The sequence below is a fragment of the Sycon ciliatum genome, chromosome 6 (assembly GCF_964019385.1).
Source record: "Sycon ciliatum chromosome 6, ocSycCili1.1, whole genome shotgun sequence".
Lineage (NCBI taxonomy): Eukaryota > Metazoa > Porifera > Calcarea > Leucosolenida > Sycettidae > Sycon > Sycon ciliatum.
This window is the reverse complement of record NC_088648.1, coordinates 15,888,001-15,903,353: the sequence shown is the minus strand read 5'-3', so window position 1 is coordinate 15,903,353 and position 15,353 is coordinate 15,888,001. Positions and strand designations below refer to the sequence as shown.

At 49.2% G+C, this 15,353-nt stretch overlaps 1 protein-coding gene across 1 annotated transcript in view; it reads left to right on the top strand.

The window, feature by feature from the left end:
- Positions 1-10,025, top strand: part of LOC135818868 (uncharacterized) — a 38,807-nt gene extending 28,782 nt beyond the window's left edge. The window contains exons 9-14 of the mRNA XM_065332074.1: positions 771-824; positions 2,529-2,939; positions 4,909-4,965; positions 7,230-7,622; positions 8,556-8,663; positions 9,397-10,025. Of these exons, the coding sequence (XP_065188146.1) occupies positions 771-824; positions 2,529-2,939; positions 4,909-4,965; positions 7,230-7,622; positions 8,556-8,663; positions 9,397-9,602 (1,229 nt within the window). The 3' untranslated portion in view covers positions 9,603-10,025. The remainder of the gene's footprint in view (positions 1-770; positions 825-2,528; positions 2,940-4,908; positions 4,966-7,229; positions 7,623-8,555; positions 8,664-9,396) is intronic.
- Positions 10,026-15,353: the final 5,328 nt, after the last annotated feature.

Genomic DNA, 15,353 nt, shown 5'->3' with positions numbered 1-15,353 from the left:
TCTTCTATTACATCTTTTAGTAAATAATAATGTGATATGAGTGCACACCGTGTTGCGGCTATTGTCTCCTCGTCGATTTCACTACTATTATCGTTTAGTTTGCGTACCACAATATTTGGCGTCCATGTACAGTGCTGGCAACTGAAATGCGACCCCTGAGCGATGCGGTGCGCTCACATCGCAAAGAACCAACACGGGACAGTAAACCTGCGGAGTAGAGACTGCTAGAATGTGAATGCACCGCTCAGGGGTCGGATTTCAGTTGCCAGCACTGTATGACTGCGATATGTGCACTAGGAAGGGATGACGACCAGGTGGAAGGTGTGTTAGGCGCATGGGGCAGAAGGGAAATGAGCCTACTTTAGTTGTATAGTAAGGAATGTATTCTTGCATTGCAGGAGCAGAGGGGGGAATGGGGCAGAGGTTATGCGATAACGTCAAATCCGCCATATAATAGGAGCCAGTTGGGGTGGCCAAATGCCCAAAGCGGGTACAGAAACCCCTTATATGGCAGCGCATAACCTCTTAGGTGCACGGTATACACTTTGCGATATGGTATGTAACTCTTGCATGCAGGGGCAGAGGGTAAAAAATGGGGCAAAATGGTGTTGTACTGTAGTTCATCATGCAGGGGGGGGGGGGGGGATGGTACTGTATATGGCAATTCATGGATGTGGCATGCTGTTCTACAACAGATAGGGTTGTAGTTGTTGCCATGGATACAACACATGTGTAGGATGTGACATCGTTCTGTGCATTTGTCCCTGCAGGGAGGCTAAATCCAAGACATCATGCGTATTCGCCACCGAAGAACACGACGGAAGGTTAGTAGTGTCCCCGCTTAGGTGCTGGCCCACAATACAACTCACCTACTACAAAGGACAGCTGCAAAATACGCACCCGCATAAATCTACAAGTACTGGTACAAAACTATGCAACGCTGCAGGGTACAAATAATAAAATATCCCCCAAAATAGTCATCAATGTGCAGGTCAGCAGCAATGTTCATGCACCTGCTTGGTATGGAACTGAAACTTCGTGACTTTGTCGGTTATTGCCAGGTGGTCTCAGTTCTCCGGGACAGGTCTTATACATTCGCGGCATATCAGATCTTCCATAAATATTTCCATTATATATTTTATACGCAGAGAATATGCAGTGATTTATCCAGTCGAATTATGAATGCTTGTTCTTCTAAACCGAAGGTTTATCTTATCAGTGTTCTTCCTAACGAGGTTCTACTGTACGAATATTGATAGGTGTCGATCATAGAAAAATTTCGTGCAGATAGATCACTCAGGAGGTTGACACCTCACTCAATTGCATGCAGCACACCCTGCACTGTCACTTGTAACTTCTTCAGACTGCACGCCCTGGCTTCACAGTCCACTTCAACCCTGTTGCAGTCAAGCCTGCCCGCGAGGATAGCACTTTTGGCTAGTTTTGGCCACTGTATGCAGGTCAGATATGCCACCAAGGTCCACTATAAGTCGGTCCCTGGTCGCGCACACCGCAGATGGTTGCTATTTCCGGTACAGTTTCCATGCAGAGCCGCCAGTGCATGGAAAAAATGGTGCATGCAAGAATGGTCGCAAAGATCAGGTGGTCGCTCAAATCTGAGGTCGTTGAAACCAGGTGTTCCTGTATCTCACCGTTCAGTTGATCATCGTAGTATACTGTAGTACGGGTAATTTTAGCGACGTAAAAACCCTAGCGAATTTAGCGATAGACTCATTTTCGCTAAAGTTTCAAGTCGCTAATCCGTTGAGACATTAGTAGTGCACTGGTGATCCGTGAGTAAAATCGCTGCAAATCTCTAAAATAAAACATCGCTAACCGGTCGACATAGGCAAAACGCTAAAATTACCCGTTCTACAGTAAGCTGCACTAAATGCTATGAATCAATTGCGAGTGTTTAGAGAGCGGCTTATATTCCTGAGCATCCGGTAATCCCCGCAAACTCCAATTCTGTCACTTAAACATCTAGAGAACTCCTATGTCTTGCAAAACGTCTCTCTAGTACCGGACTTAATAGACGTTCACCAAATGTTCAGGGCTGCTCGATTGTTGGCGTACATGGGAAAGAAAGCAAAGAAGTAGAAGACAACAAAGTTGTATTACGTCGCTGCTATGTGTATGGTGGAGATGGCCATATACGAATATGCAGGTGTGTATGTGTAGTCGGTGAGGCGTAGGTGATGCGTGTGTAGGTGATGCAGGCGTCAGCATTGAAGTGCGTGTGTACAATGTACGTGTGTTTCTGGGGGGGGGGGGGGTCAAAACTATGTGTTTGCGAGCATCATGCCCCCAAAGCTTGACTTCTAGCTTGATTTGCTCGCATCGCAGATGGCTGGGGCCGCTTATTGAGCGGCTCATTCTGCCTGGCACCTGTACGTTTGGGGCCAGAAATAAATTCAATAGGTCAAGTTTCACTTTGAGCCTCTTCCAAACTTTCCAGTGGCTAAATAATTACTTTTTCTGCACTGTCTGACCTTGCTCTTCAATTTTGCTCATTGATATCACTGCAGAATGGAAAGAGTGCACGATAGGTGCAAAGCAAACCCATTACAAAGACTACGCCCTGCTGTACACTGGAAACTCGACCTTCGCAGAGGCCCGCGCACTTTGCGAGAAAGCCGGAGGCCAACTTCCTCAGCCGGCAGATTATCTGGACAATCATTGCGTCTATCTTCAGAGCAAACACGTGCCCATATGGCTCGGGGTGAAGAGCATGGACGGAGAATGGAATGCTATCGGCGCAGGAAATGAATCGCAATACACGAATTCCACGCAATTATACACCTATTGGCGGCATGGTTACCCCAAGAACGCGACCAGCGCACCGTGCGCCGTGATGCATGGATACGAGTTTGACGCCCGCTGGACAAATCACCCCTGCGATGACGTCATTGTTCAGCACGTCGTCTGTCAGCGAAACGGTAAGGCCAGGGGATATTACAGTCCATTCAGAAAAAGATGGACTTCTAGCTTTTGGCCATAAATGGGTCAAACTTTGAGTTTTTTTAGAATTTTTTCTGCAATCCCCTAAGGAATCCTCTTCCAATTATGTTTCAGAAGTCTATTTGTCTAAAAAGCAAGCCATAACAAGAATAGGATATCGGCCGGGTTTTGCCCCAAAAGCATTGAATTGGGAAAAACCATCAAAATCCAGGCCGTTTGACCCCACCTGCAACAGTGCATTGTGGGGTTCGAACCCCAGTTCAGGTACCCTTTTTGGACTCTTTTTCAAAGTTCAAATTTCGCTGCACTGCACTGTGTACAATGAAATCACGACAAATCGCCAAATACGGGAGCTCGCCAGAGCCCATCTTTTTATGAATGGACTGTAGTGCTAATTCCAATGAGCCTCCCCCTTTGGAATTGGCACTAATATCCATGAACCCTCCAAGTTGGAAGGTCGTTGGTTAGCGCTATCGAGCAGTGCTGACTTTCATGCCGTGGAATGTCTCAGTACTCCTTGTCAGTTTTGTGCTAGATTGTGCACGTCTGACTGTTCAAAATTCTGGTTTATTTGGTGGACTCGATCGCATAACCTGTGCCCACAATTTCCATGTTACAATTGTTTTCCTTGGCTCACCATCTGAGTTCTTGATATCAAGAAAGGATCAAAATAAGATGTACATTTGTATAATGGTTGGTTCACATATTGCCGGTACGCGCCGGGAGTCACCGGCGGTGGGCCTCTTGCAACCACTCACGGCGCATTGTGATTATGTGAACCAGTGCAGTCGTAACAAAATCATACGGTAAATAATCGCAAGGGACCGCCGGCTAAGGTTGGGCAGAGCCCAACTCTTACGATCTGCCCTGGCACCGATCCTGTACAATTTTGACCAAAAGCGGTTTGTGAACCGTTTGCGCTGGTGATTGCCGGTGCCGGGACCCAGACTTTGTCAAATTTCAAACTAAGACTCGTCCTAAGAAATTGAAGCTGCAGATGAGGTCGGTTCACCACTCTTGTAGTCGCTTCAAGGTTGCAAATTAGTAAGTCAGTCTACCAACCCGCCCTTCTGAGATGATCTGCTTGATCGTTGTGAAACTTAAGAGACACATAAGATTGAAACATACTTTGAAGTAAAAACATACGATGGATACATTGGCAAGCTCTTGTGACTTCATCAACGTTTGCATTCATAATTCCGACACCATCGCCTGCTAGACTGCAATAAAAGGCGTAGAAGTAGTTTCAGGATCTCCAGTAAAAGGTATCACCGAGTGTCCATCACCGAAAGACGTTGAACTACTGAAGAAACAAAGAATCCAAGCTTCAATTGGCAAACCTGTAGTAGCATTTGGGCACATTCTGTACTACTATTAAGTAGCCTTGGTACTCGAACCGTAGGCAGGACGGATCGGGAGCTGGCTTCACGGCGCCGATTTGGCTTATGTGAACCAACCCTAATGCACGTGCAACTTATGGGGTCCCGTACCCATCTTGCATTGCAGTGTAGCCGGCAGAAGACACCACAAGTGCATGGATATGGCTTCGGTAGGGTCGGAGGCACATACGGCAAGGTGTACAGCTTGTATTTGCGGTGTAGTATGTAACTCTTGCATACAGAGGGCAGAGGGTAAGAAACGGGGCAAAATGGTGTTTTTTTGTTTGTAGTTTTATTTTACATCGCGAACCAAACGGGCATTGATGCCCAATATTATGATGGCGATAGAATAAAAAGTGTGTGCGCCGTTAAAGCTGCACTTGCGAAAATAAGAAAACAGTCAGTGTTGTACTGTAGTGTATCATGCAGGGGGGGGGGGGGGGTGGTACCGTATATGGCAATTTATGGATGCGGCATGCTGTGCTACAACAGATAGGTTTGTACTTGTTGCCATGGATACAACACATGTATAGGAAGTGACCTGCGTTCTTTGCTTCTGTCCCCGCAGGGAGGTTAAATCCAACACATCACTCGTACGTGCCACCGAAGACGACGGCGACGACAGGTTAGTGCCCTGTGCCCTGCGTTACCCTGGTTACCAAGTAGAACACTAGGCCCTAGTGTTCCACTTGTATTGAGATGAACAGCGCCAAGAGGGTGCGTTCCTTGTTTAAGTGATGGCCCCACGGTGTAAGCAAAAGCGGCATTTAAAGCCAGGTCCCATATATTCGTGGCATATTGGATCGTGTACGTACATGTACCGTAAAATCCCGCCAGAGCGCCCCGTCTCTCCTATCCGCCCCTCCTTGACTTCTTGTCAGGGACGTGATTGATTGTATCCTCGTATGACTCTGTCACAGTCTGTGATGCCGTACTGTACTGCAGACGCGTGCTCGACCCCGTTGGAAGTGTACGCAACAGTGCTCACCATCTAGACCAAGGATCGCACAAACCCTGAGTTTTGACGACTCCTGGCTCTTGACCTTTGGTCGGTGTACGAGATGCACGAACAGTTGTCGTAGGGTGAGTACTCTTTCATGTAGCACTGAATGCGGCAAGTAGGACTCGCCCATCCGCCCCTCCCCACCTGAAGCGTCGAGGAGGTAGGGGCGCTCTGGCGGGATTTTACGGTACATGTACTTCTACAGTGCTCATACTGACAGGTATGGAGCGTAGAAAACGTCTTGTGCAGGCAAAGCACCCATGAGTTCACACCTCACTCAAGTGCATGCAACGCACCCTGCACTGTCGACTGCATGCATTTGCTTCTGAGCGCACTTCAGCTCTGTTGCAGTCGAGCCTGTCAGCCAGGATAGCACTGCTGGCTTGTTTTGGGCAGCGTACTGTACGCAGGTCAGATCTGGCACTTGGCGCAGTAAAAGTCGGTCGCTGGTCACGCAAGGCAGGTGGTTGTTGTATCCGGTGGAGTTTCCATGGAGAACTGTCGGCGCATGGGAAAACGGTCGTTAAAAGCATGTGGTCGCTAAACCCAGAGGTCGCTAAACCCACTTGGTGAAGTAAAATATAATAAACAAAAAATCTAAGTAGGAGTACGATACTAGTAATTTGCAGTGTCGGTTGATTCTATGATCGATTGCATGGAGACTAGAAGAGCACAAACTACCATTTACAAGTAAATATGCCAACTGAACAAACACAAGGAGACATGTGCGTCAACACAAAATGCCAGCCATACTAAAAATAATGATCTGCGCATGGCGTGACATCAGTACGATAATGATGACGTAAAAAGTACCCATAAGCGTACAGCACATACACTACAAGAAACTTTTACAGCAGTTTTCTCTAGGAGGACACCCAGCATATTATGTGTTTGTGTGTGTGTGTGTGTGCGTGTGTGTGTGTGTGTGTGTGTGTGTGTGTGTATGTGTGTGTGTGTCCCATATGATGCAGTGGTATGTGCAGTCGATTTCCAATCGAGAGGTTCCGCGTTCAATTCCCGACGATTATGGTCGCACACGTCTTTCTTCTCTTTCTCATTCTCCTAGCTCTTCTTTCATTCTCCTGGGTGGTTACCAACAGCCAGTGTATGCCGGAGTATGTGGTGTGGCGTGCGTGTAAAAAAATTAAAAAATTAAAAATAGGGATTCACTGGCCAGAAAAACCCACTTCAATCAGCTGTGTGGTGGATACCAGGCTAAAATTAGTGGCGGTCAATTCATCAGCCTTGCAAGCTGTTGAATAGTAATCCCAGCACAAGTTGCTATGTCTAACATAGCTGTTCGCTATCATCGCTTCCGCGATGGGCAGGTCTGAGGGCTGAGGTGTGTGTGTGTGTGTGTGTGCGCGTGCGCGCATGTGTGTGTGTGTGTGTATGTGTGTGTGTGTGTGTGTGTGTGTGTGTGTGTGTGTGTGTGTCCCATGTGGTGCAGTAGTATGTGCAGCGATTTCCAATCGATAGATTGCGGGTTCGATTCCCGACGATTATGGTCACACACGTCTTTCTTCTCTTCTCAGACTCTTCCTGACTTTCCTTTCATTCTCCTGGGTGGTTACCAACAGCCAGTGCATGCCGGAGTATGTGGTGTAATGTGTGTGCGGGAAAAAAATTGAAAAGACCAAAAATAGGGATTCACTGGCCAGAGAAAGTCACTTCAAAATAGCTGTATGGTGTAGACCAGACTGAATAGTGACGGTCAATTCTTCAGCCTTGCAAGCTGTTGAATGGTGCAATCCCAGCACAAGTTGCTATGGCTTCTGCCGTAGCATTGCTATCATCGCCTCCGGCGATGGGCGTCAAAGGTCAAAGGTCAAAGGTGTGTGTGTGTCTGTACATTTGTGGATTTCACGGTGCACCTATGTCTACAGCGCCACCCACGACTGTGCCGAGGACGACTGTACCGAGGACGACTGTACCGAGGACGACTGTACCGAGGACGACTGTACCGAGGACGACTGTACCGAGGACGACTGTACCGAGGACGACTGTACCGAGGACGACTGCACCGAGGACGACTGTACCAAGGACGACTGTACCGAGGACGACTGTACCGAGGACGACTGTACCGAGGACGACTGTACCGAGGACGACTGTACCAAGGACGACTGTACCGAGGACGACTGTGCCGAGGACGACTGTGCCGATGACGACTGTACCAAGGACGACTGTACCGAGGACGCCTGTACCGAGGACGACTGTACTGAGGGGGACTGGACCGAGGAGGACTGCACCTATGACGAAAAGCCCAGCCCCGCCACCGGGTAAGTAGTGGAGTATACCTTCCCTCTTGTCCATATCGTGTAAAAGTTGCAAGCGTGATGTGCGATTTGCAAAAAACACTTGGCGGGAACAAAGTATGAACGACCCAGCCACAGACGCCTGTCCCCTGTGTCTCGTGTACAGAATAGAGAATGAATAGCAGACCAGGAACGTTTCTAGAGTTAGCGATGGATATTTACTCCTTAAAACGCTCTATTTTGTTCCCCATTAGAGATTCAACTTTTGCGAAGGGAAAGGCTAGCCTAAAATCAAATTTTCAGGAGTTGTAGTCCTGCAGTCTTGGTTTGAGTAAGCTGAAACGCTCCCTTTCTCCTCTATTCCCAATCGAACTCGCCACTTCCACCGAAACTGTGTGACCACGCCCTACTAGATGGGGATTTGTATGCAAAATGTCTCCAAAAACGGGATTTCGTTCTTACAAAAGTACGAATGAGCGTGATAGGCGCATATGTTGTACAATGAATCGACTGGTTTTGGTCTAAGAAGGCTACGCTGCAGCGTTGGGCCCTTACTCCCAATCGAATATGGTTGAATAAGCGGTCAGGTGCTCATGCATACACCAGTCACCTGGTCACCGTACCTGCAGGCTACAACTCACAGCCTATTTGGGTGGTTCCCCTGTCGCTCTAGTTGAACCTTTGAACCTTTGAGTTGAACAATGGTGTGAAAATTGTAGCCTGCAGGCACAGTTGATGGAAAAATGACTGAAGTTTTGAGTGCAGTTTTGAATTTTATGGCAAGAAGAATGTCAAAAGGTCAAAAAGGTCTAAAGGTGTGTGTTTATATAACTGTGTGTGTGCGTGTGTGTCTGTATGTGTGTGTGTGTGTGTGTGTGTGTGTGTGTGTGTGTGTGTGTGTGTGTGTGTGCCTGCACATGTATGCATGTCATGTCGTACCTACATGTATGTCAACAGCGCCACCCAAGACTGTACCCAGGAGGACTGTACAGGTTACGACTGTACCCAGGAGGACTGTAGAGGTTACGACTGTACCGATGACCAACAGCCCAACTCTACCACCGGGTACGTAGCGGATAATACTTTCCCTCTTGTCCGTACCGTGTACAAGTTGAAAGTGTGTTTAGTCCAAAAGTTCCCACTTGGCGTGCACGCGCGTGTGTATGCGTGTATGTGTGCATATGTGTGAGTGTGAGTGTGAGTGTGTGTGTGTGTGTGTGTGTGTGTGTGTGTGAGTGTGTGTATGTGTGTGTGTGTGTGTGTGTGTGTGTGTGTGTGTGTGGGTGTGTGTGGGTGTGTGTGTGTGTGTGTGTGTGTGTGTGTGTGTGTGTGTGTGTGTGAGTCACCAAAAAGTACAGATTCACTGGCCAGAAAAAGCCACTTCATAGCTGTGTGGTGTAGACCAGGCTGTTTAGTGGCGGTCAATTCTTCAGCCTTGCAAGCTGTTGAATGGTGCAATCCCAGCACAAGCTGCTATGGCTTCTGCTATAGCATCGCTATCATCGCCTCCGGCGATGGGCGTCCAATGGTCCAATGCTGTGTGTGTATGTGTGCATATGTGTGTGTATGTGTGTGTGTGAGTGTGTGTGTGTGTGTGTGTGTGTGTGTATGTGTGTGTGTGTGTGTGTGTGTGTGTGTGTGTGTGTGTGTGTGTGTGTGTGTGTGTGTGTGTGTGTGTGTTAGGAGAGAAAGAGAGAGAGAGAGAGAGAGAGAGAGAGAGAAAAAGAGAGAGAGAGTGAGAGAGAGGTAGTGGTGATATTGGTTTTAAGAGATGTTTGTTCTCCTGTGCTCGATGCAGTCACGGAGCAAGGGGCAGCAGCGTCATCACCAAAGACGAAATTCATCGTGACCGGCGCAGTGACGGGCTTCGTTGTGCTTGCAATCTGCACTCTCTTCTTCGTTTCCAAGTCAAACAGTATGCGGCGCTATCTTGGAATGAAGGACAAAGTAGAGGTGGACAATGTGAGCATGGGTGTCGTCTCCATGCAAACAATAGTCAACTGAAAGCTGAATCTGCCGAGCGCCCAGTGGTGCGGACTTCAGCTGGACTCTTGTGAAGCCGGTCGTGCAGAAAGCGGTGTATGCAGTGTTCCGCAGAGGGTACTGCAGGTTTGGGCTTTCTCGGCTTGACGAGCTTCTATTTTTTGTTTTGTTTTTTTGTTTTTTGTTTGTTTGTTCATTCCTTGCTACCCATCCCAATGTAGTGATAAATATTGGCTGAGAGAGTATTTAATATCGTAGATTGCAATGTGCCCGTACGATTTTTTTGATCTCGTGCGTGTTTTTGCTTTTTTGTTTCCAACACGCGTTGTTCATTGTTCTACTACTCCGACTTTCTCTTTTCAATGTTCTATGCTATGGTCCGATAGGCAGCAATCTGTGCAAGTATGTCAATATCCTATCCTATTCTCTATGGTACTCTTGATCTCCTTGCGTATGCACACACGCATGAAAGTACATGCACTGTTGTACGTGCACGCCTTTGACCTTTGGCTTTGACACCCACCTCCAGAGGAGATGATTGGCTACTGAGTTGGGCAGAACTTGAGGTGGACGGTTCAAATCGCCACTTCTTCTGAACGCTCTGCCGCATGCGCGCGCGCACACACACACACACACACACACACACACACACACACACACACGCACACACACATACACACACACACACACTTGTACTTGTACTTGCGCTTCTACTAAGTCTTGTACATGCTCACTGCCAAAACTGATCACATAGGTCTCCCCGGGAGAGAGGAGACCCAAAAGGCATTTTGGAAAGATAACAATTGGCTATTGAACCGCCCAACGGCCAACACCCCTGAAATCCCCAAACTTTGGGTGGACTTGGACATGATTCCACTTACGGGCTCACCACACCACCCTGAAATCCCCAAAAACTCTGGGTGGACTTGAAAATGATCCCGCTTATGGGCTCACCACACCTCAGTAAGTGGGTGAGGACAAGGTGCAGAAAAAGGATTGACGGCATCAGGGTATCCGTCCCGGGATCCAACTGCAGTTACTAGTACCCCTGCCCCCAGTGAAGGTAATACTTGCTACTAGTGTGGGTGGCTAAATCAGAGCGGATCGGATATCACAGAATTTCAAGTTGATGTCATTTTGATGATGCAATGCGCACTGTACACGGATTATCAGACGAATCCGGAACCGGTGGTTGACCGAAGCCGGTCGATCCTGTACAAATTATTGCAAAGAAAAACGGGTGATGCGTTGACACCCGTACACATGTTGTAAATCACTGGTGCAAGGAGCATTGCATCATAAATAATAACGTCAACCTGAAATTCTGTCGGGACAGCAGGGTATATGGGAGTTGCACACTCTGGGGGGTTATGTACTCTTGGAGTTACATGTAAGTATGCAGATGAGCCGCCAGTGCAAAGCTGTGCCGCTAGCCAGCGACTCCGCCAGAGCATCTCACCTGATGATGTACAATAGTAGTCGCTTATTATCTCAGGGGCTCTACTCATGTGTGTAGGGCACCCTGCTAGCTCTTTAGAGCATGCACAGTACAGCATTACCGCAGAGTCCATAATCTTACAACCTGGGTTACTGCACTGTGTGCAGCAGCCATCGCATCTTGGATGCATACAATCATGTACAATTGTACATGCATGCATGCCAGCAAGCGGCCGGAGTGGGGAAAGTCATGTCAGCCTTATCATCCAACAGCCGATTTGTCCTGAAATCCTCAGACACTGGGTGGACTTGGAAATGATGCCACTTGTGGTCTCACCACACTGCACTGGATAAGGATCGAAGGTGTCAAGGGTATCCGTGACGGGATCCAGTTGCACCTACCATGCATACCCCAGTGAAAAAGAGTCGGTTAAAAGACACACAAACACAATACAGAACGCATCTATGCACCCCTCCCCCCCCCCCCCCCCCACACACACACAAGCAGATGCACATGCAGATGCACACACAGATGTACACACACACAGATGCGCAGGGACAGTTGATCACACACACACACACACACAGACACAGACACACACACACACACAGACACACACATGCATACACAAACACACACGCACGCACGCACAGACGGGAAGAGCAGGTGGTCACAATTGTAAAAAATTGAAGTAGATTCTCGACGGAGCACATGCTCGGACACAAGAACTAAAAAATGTGTTGCGACATGTACACGCGAAAACCCAGCCCGGACATGTACCCGCACATGCCTGCTTGATGAATGAGCGTGTCTTAGTGGATACGGTAAAGATGCAGAATACTCTTATCACGCAGTCGTATGCGTGCATGATATTATGTGGGACAACACCATCGAGACTACCAAGGTGGAAACTCAAATGGAAAGTTGCGTTGCTGTGGACAGCGCTAAATCTCAGCTCGGACCAATGAATAAAGCGGGGAGGGGTAGCGGTCGCCACACTGGCGTTCATGGGAGATTAAAAAAAAGAAAAAAAGAAAAGAAAAAAGGAAGTAAACAGCAGATCTGTCCGAGGCCACGCATTTGTTTCGACAACACACGTAGTGCGAGTATGCTGGTCTGGTCTCGTGGGATGCGTACCCACAGTTCAGCCAGGGTCCAATCGCCCATGGGAAAGAACATATCAGAGCATCAGAGGAGAGACGGGGACGGTATATCAGCCGTGACGCTCGTCGGACCAGGGGACTGGACCACCCACCCGCTCTCACTGCCAGCAGAGAGTGCGGGTGCCACAAGGGTCCAGCGGGCAGAGCAGCGCATACACGTAACAGTAGGTGCAGTGTTTCGGTAAGCATCTGAAGGCCGTGTGTGCGGGCACTGCTCAGTATCTAGGTACGCACACACACACACACACACACACACACACACACACACACACACACACACACACACACACAAACGTGCGCGCATGCACGCATACACACACACACACAAACAGGACATCCTGTGGCGTGCGTCGACGGATGGGAGATGCCTACCTGGTGTCCGTGCTCAGGCGGGTGCTGGTGCGTTGGCAACAGAGATGGCAGAGATGGCTGAAATCAGCTGGGGCTCGGAAAATTCATCTCCGGTAACAATTCCTGAGGGTGCAGTTGTAATGCTGGCCATACTGGTAATGTATTCTTGGTAGGGGATTAGAGTTCAGTTTTTAGACGCTTGTCGTCACTGAATTGCAGAACGGGCAAAAGCGAATCCCATCGCAATCCCCGCACATGGGTTTGTTTCTCAACAGAAGCAGCGGAGCTAACTTGTGTCTACCCTGGTGACCCGCTGGGTTCCAGGTGCGTACTTAACTCGTCCCCAGTTCTGCGTCGTTGTTCCACGAGATACGCCTCGACCGCGATGAAGTCGGACACGGTCTGAGTGAGATCGTCATAGGAGCACGAGCCGCGTGCATGCGCCCGTGTGAACTCACCCTTGCGTTTCTGCAGGTCGACGATGATGTCGGACCCGCCAACGTCCATTGACAAGCATGTGCCGCCACAGTCCAGAATGGGAAGCAGCTCTTGCCAGAAGCCGAGAGAGGATACCTGGCGTACAGGCGAGTACTTCACGATGCAATGGCACAATCCTCCCGTTAGCCGCCCTGATGAGCTGGAAGTCCCGACGCCATGCGGAGCCTCCATGGTCATTGCCGACACAGACAGCTTCACGCTCGACGCATTCTGTGAGCCGATGTCAAACGTAACGTCGTACAGCTTTGCGCCCGTCTCCTTCTTTAACGTCCGCAGCATGAACAGCTTGAACGCCATCAGGCGCTTGATGTACGCGTCGCGGTCCTCGGGACGCGAGTTTGACATCACCTCGGCCTCGCTGGTCGGTCGCATGGCAAGCTGTATCAGGTTACCAGTCTCCAGCAGAATGTTGGGATCCAGTTTGTGGATGGCGAACAGCACGTTGAGCGTTGCCTTGACGTTCTCGAGAGTGACGCACGGCCGGAGGTCGTTCGTGTAAACGTTGATCTGCCACCAGAGCAGGTCCTTCAGGGACATGGCGATATCATCGCGCTGCAGGCCGATAGCTTCCACCGGATAGCCGAACAGCAGGTGAAAATACTCGCCGTGCAAGTGCTTCATCGGCAGCTGACCGCTATCCAGATGCGACTGGTGGATGGCCAGGCCGGGGCACTTCGTGCGCTGCAGCAGATACGCCACGCGGAACGGGTCCGGCCGGTTGGCGTCGCGCAGCACCTTGCCAACAAGCACTGCCGCTTCCCACATGGACATGGGCCGGCAGAACTGCTGGCCGTGGCGCCGCATCTTGCGCTGCACCGCCAGGCGCACGTTCAGCACGCTGTCCTTGACGGACGAGTCGGCCGCGCTCGCCATGATGAAGTTGACGAAGTAGTCGCGGTACGCCTCGCGCACCGTCCTGATACTGATCAGGAAGGATGTGATCTCAGGATTCCCACTACACACAGCTATGGCCAGCGGCGTGACGTTCGAGTCCTTGGCATGCTCGTTCGGATCAATGCCTGCTTCCACCAGCATTCTGACTGCGTCCACATTGCCACACTCCGTGGCTACATGAATAAGGCCCCAACCAAGGTCATCAACAATTTTCCGATTACGACGATGCATGATCCCCTTGGTGCTCTCCAGGAATGCACTGAGACCGTCCACATTGTTTTCCCGAACTGATTCGAATACGCAGGATACGGAGGCCTTTGAACCCGATGCCTTCACGCCTTTGTGGGATTTCCGACGCTTCAAGGAAAATTTCCGCCGATTGCTTTTAGGAACGACAAGATGTTCGCAGTCTACCTCCTCTTTGCTAATGGATCCGCTTGCAGTTCTCTGAGTAAGACTTGCGCGTCTCACGAGCTTCAAAACACTGTCCATTTTATCTGGCCACCACTGGCGGCGAGGCCAGCGCTGAAGTTCTACCCAAAGCTTCCTTCCCTCATCACTATCCACCAACACACATGCAAAATCGAGAAGCTGTTCTCCTCGTACAGCATGTACAATACCAAAGCCAACAACTGACCACATGCGATGTGATGTGGTCTGCATGGCGTACATGCCTTTCCCTGCACACATGACCATGATCATGAAAAATCGTGCTCGATCGAATGATCAAGAAGACGCGTGCTAAATCCTCGATTTCTTCTTTTGGCACTTTTAACCCATGCGTTTTGCCTCCTAAGTAATAGTTTCGATCTTTGTACACTGCACCGAGTACTCCGAGTCTGCACCGGCCGGTACTCCCAGACAGGAGTTTTGTACTCTCGTTTGTACCATAGTTCATGAAGAAACCTTCATCTATTTTTAAACTTTCTGATGAGGTGAGAGAAAACGACTATGCTGCTCGATCGAACAGGCGGATGTACATCCGCCTGTTCGATCGAGCAGCATAGTCGTAGATCTACTCATGAGCTGATCAGCATGGCACTGTACTGCATGCTGAATAGAATGCATGCTTGCTGAGCAGTGAACACGCACTGCATGCATGCTGACAAACATGTGCATGTAATAAAGTTAGTACCCCCTGTGGTGACCAGGGAGTCGCAAAATATATAATTATACGACTCCCTGGTGGTGACTCTGTGTGCCATACTACACAAAAGTCATGCAAGACCCTGGCTGAGCAATGCATTAAAAATACCAGTTTGAGGATCGTTGTCAGCTCAGGCCGTCAAAGCCTAACAATCATGTCGTTGCAGAAGGGCGTTTCTTACGTTGGACGGTTGGTGCTAGTTGGATCCTTCCCCTTTCGAGAATAACTCGTGAAGGAGCTCGCATTGAACAAAAATCTCTCGTCTCAACAAGGAATTTGTT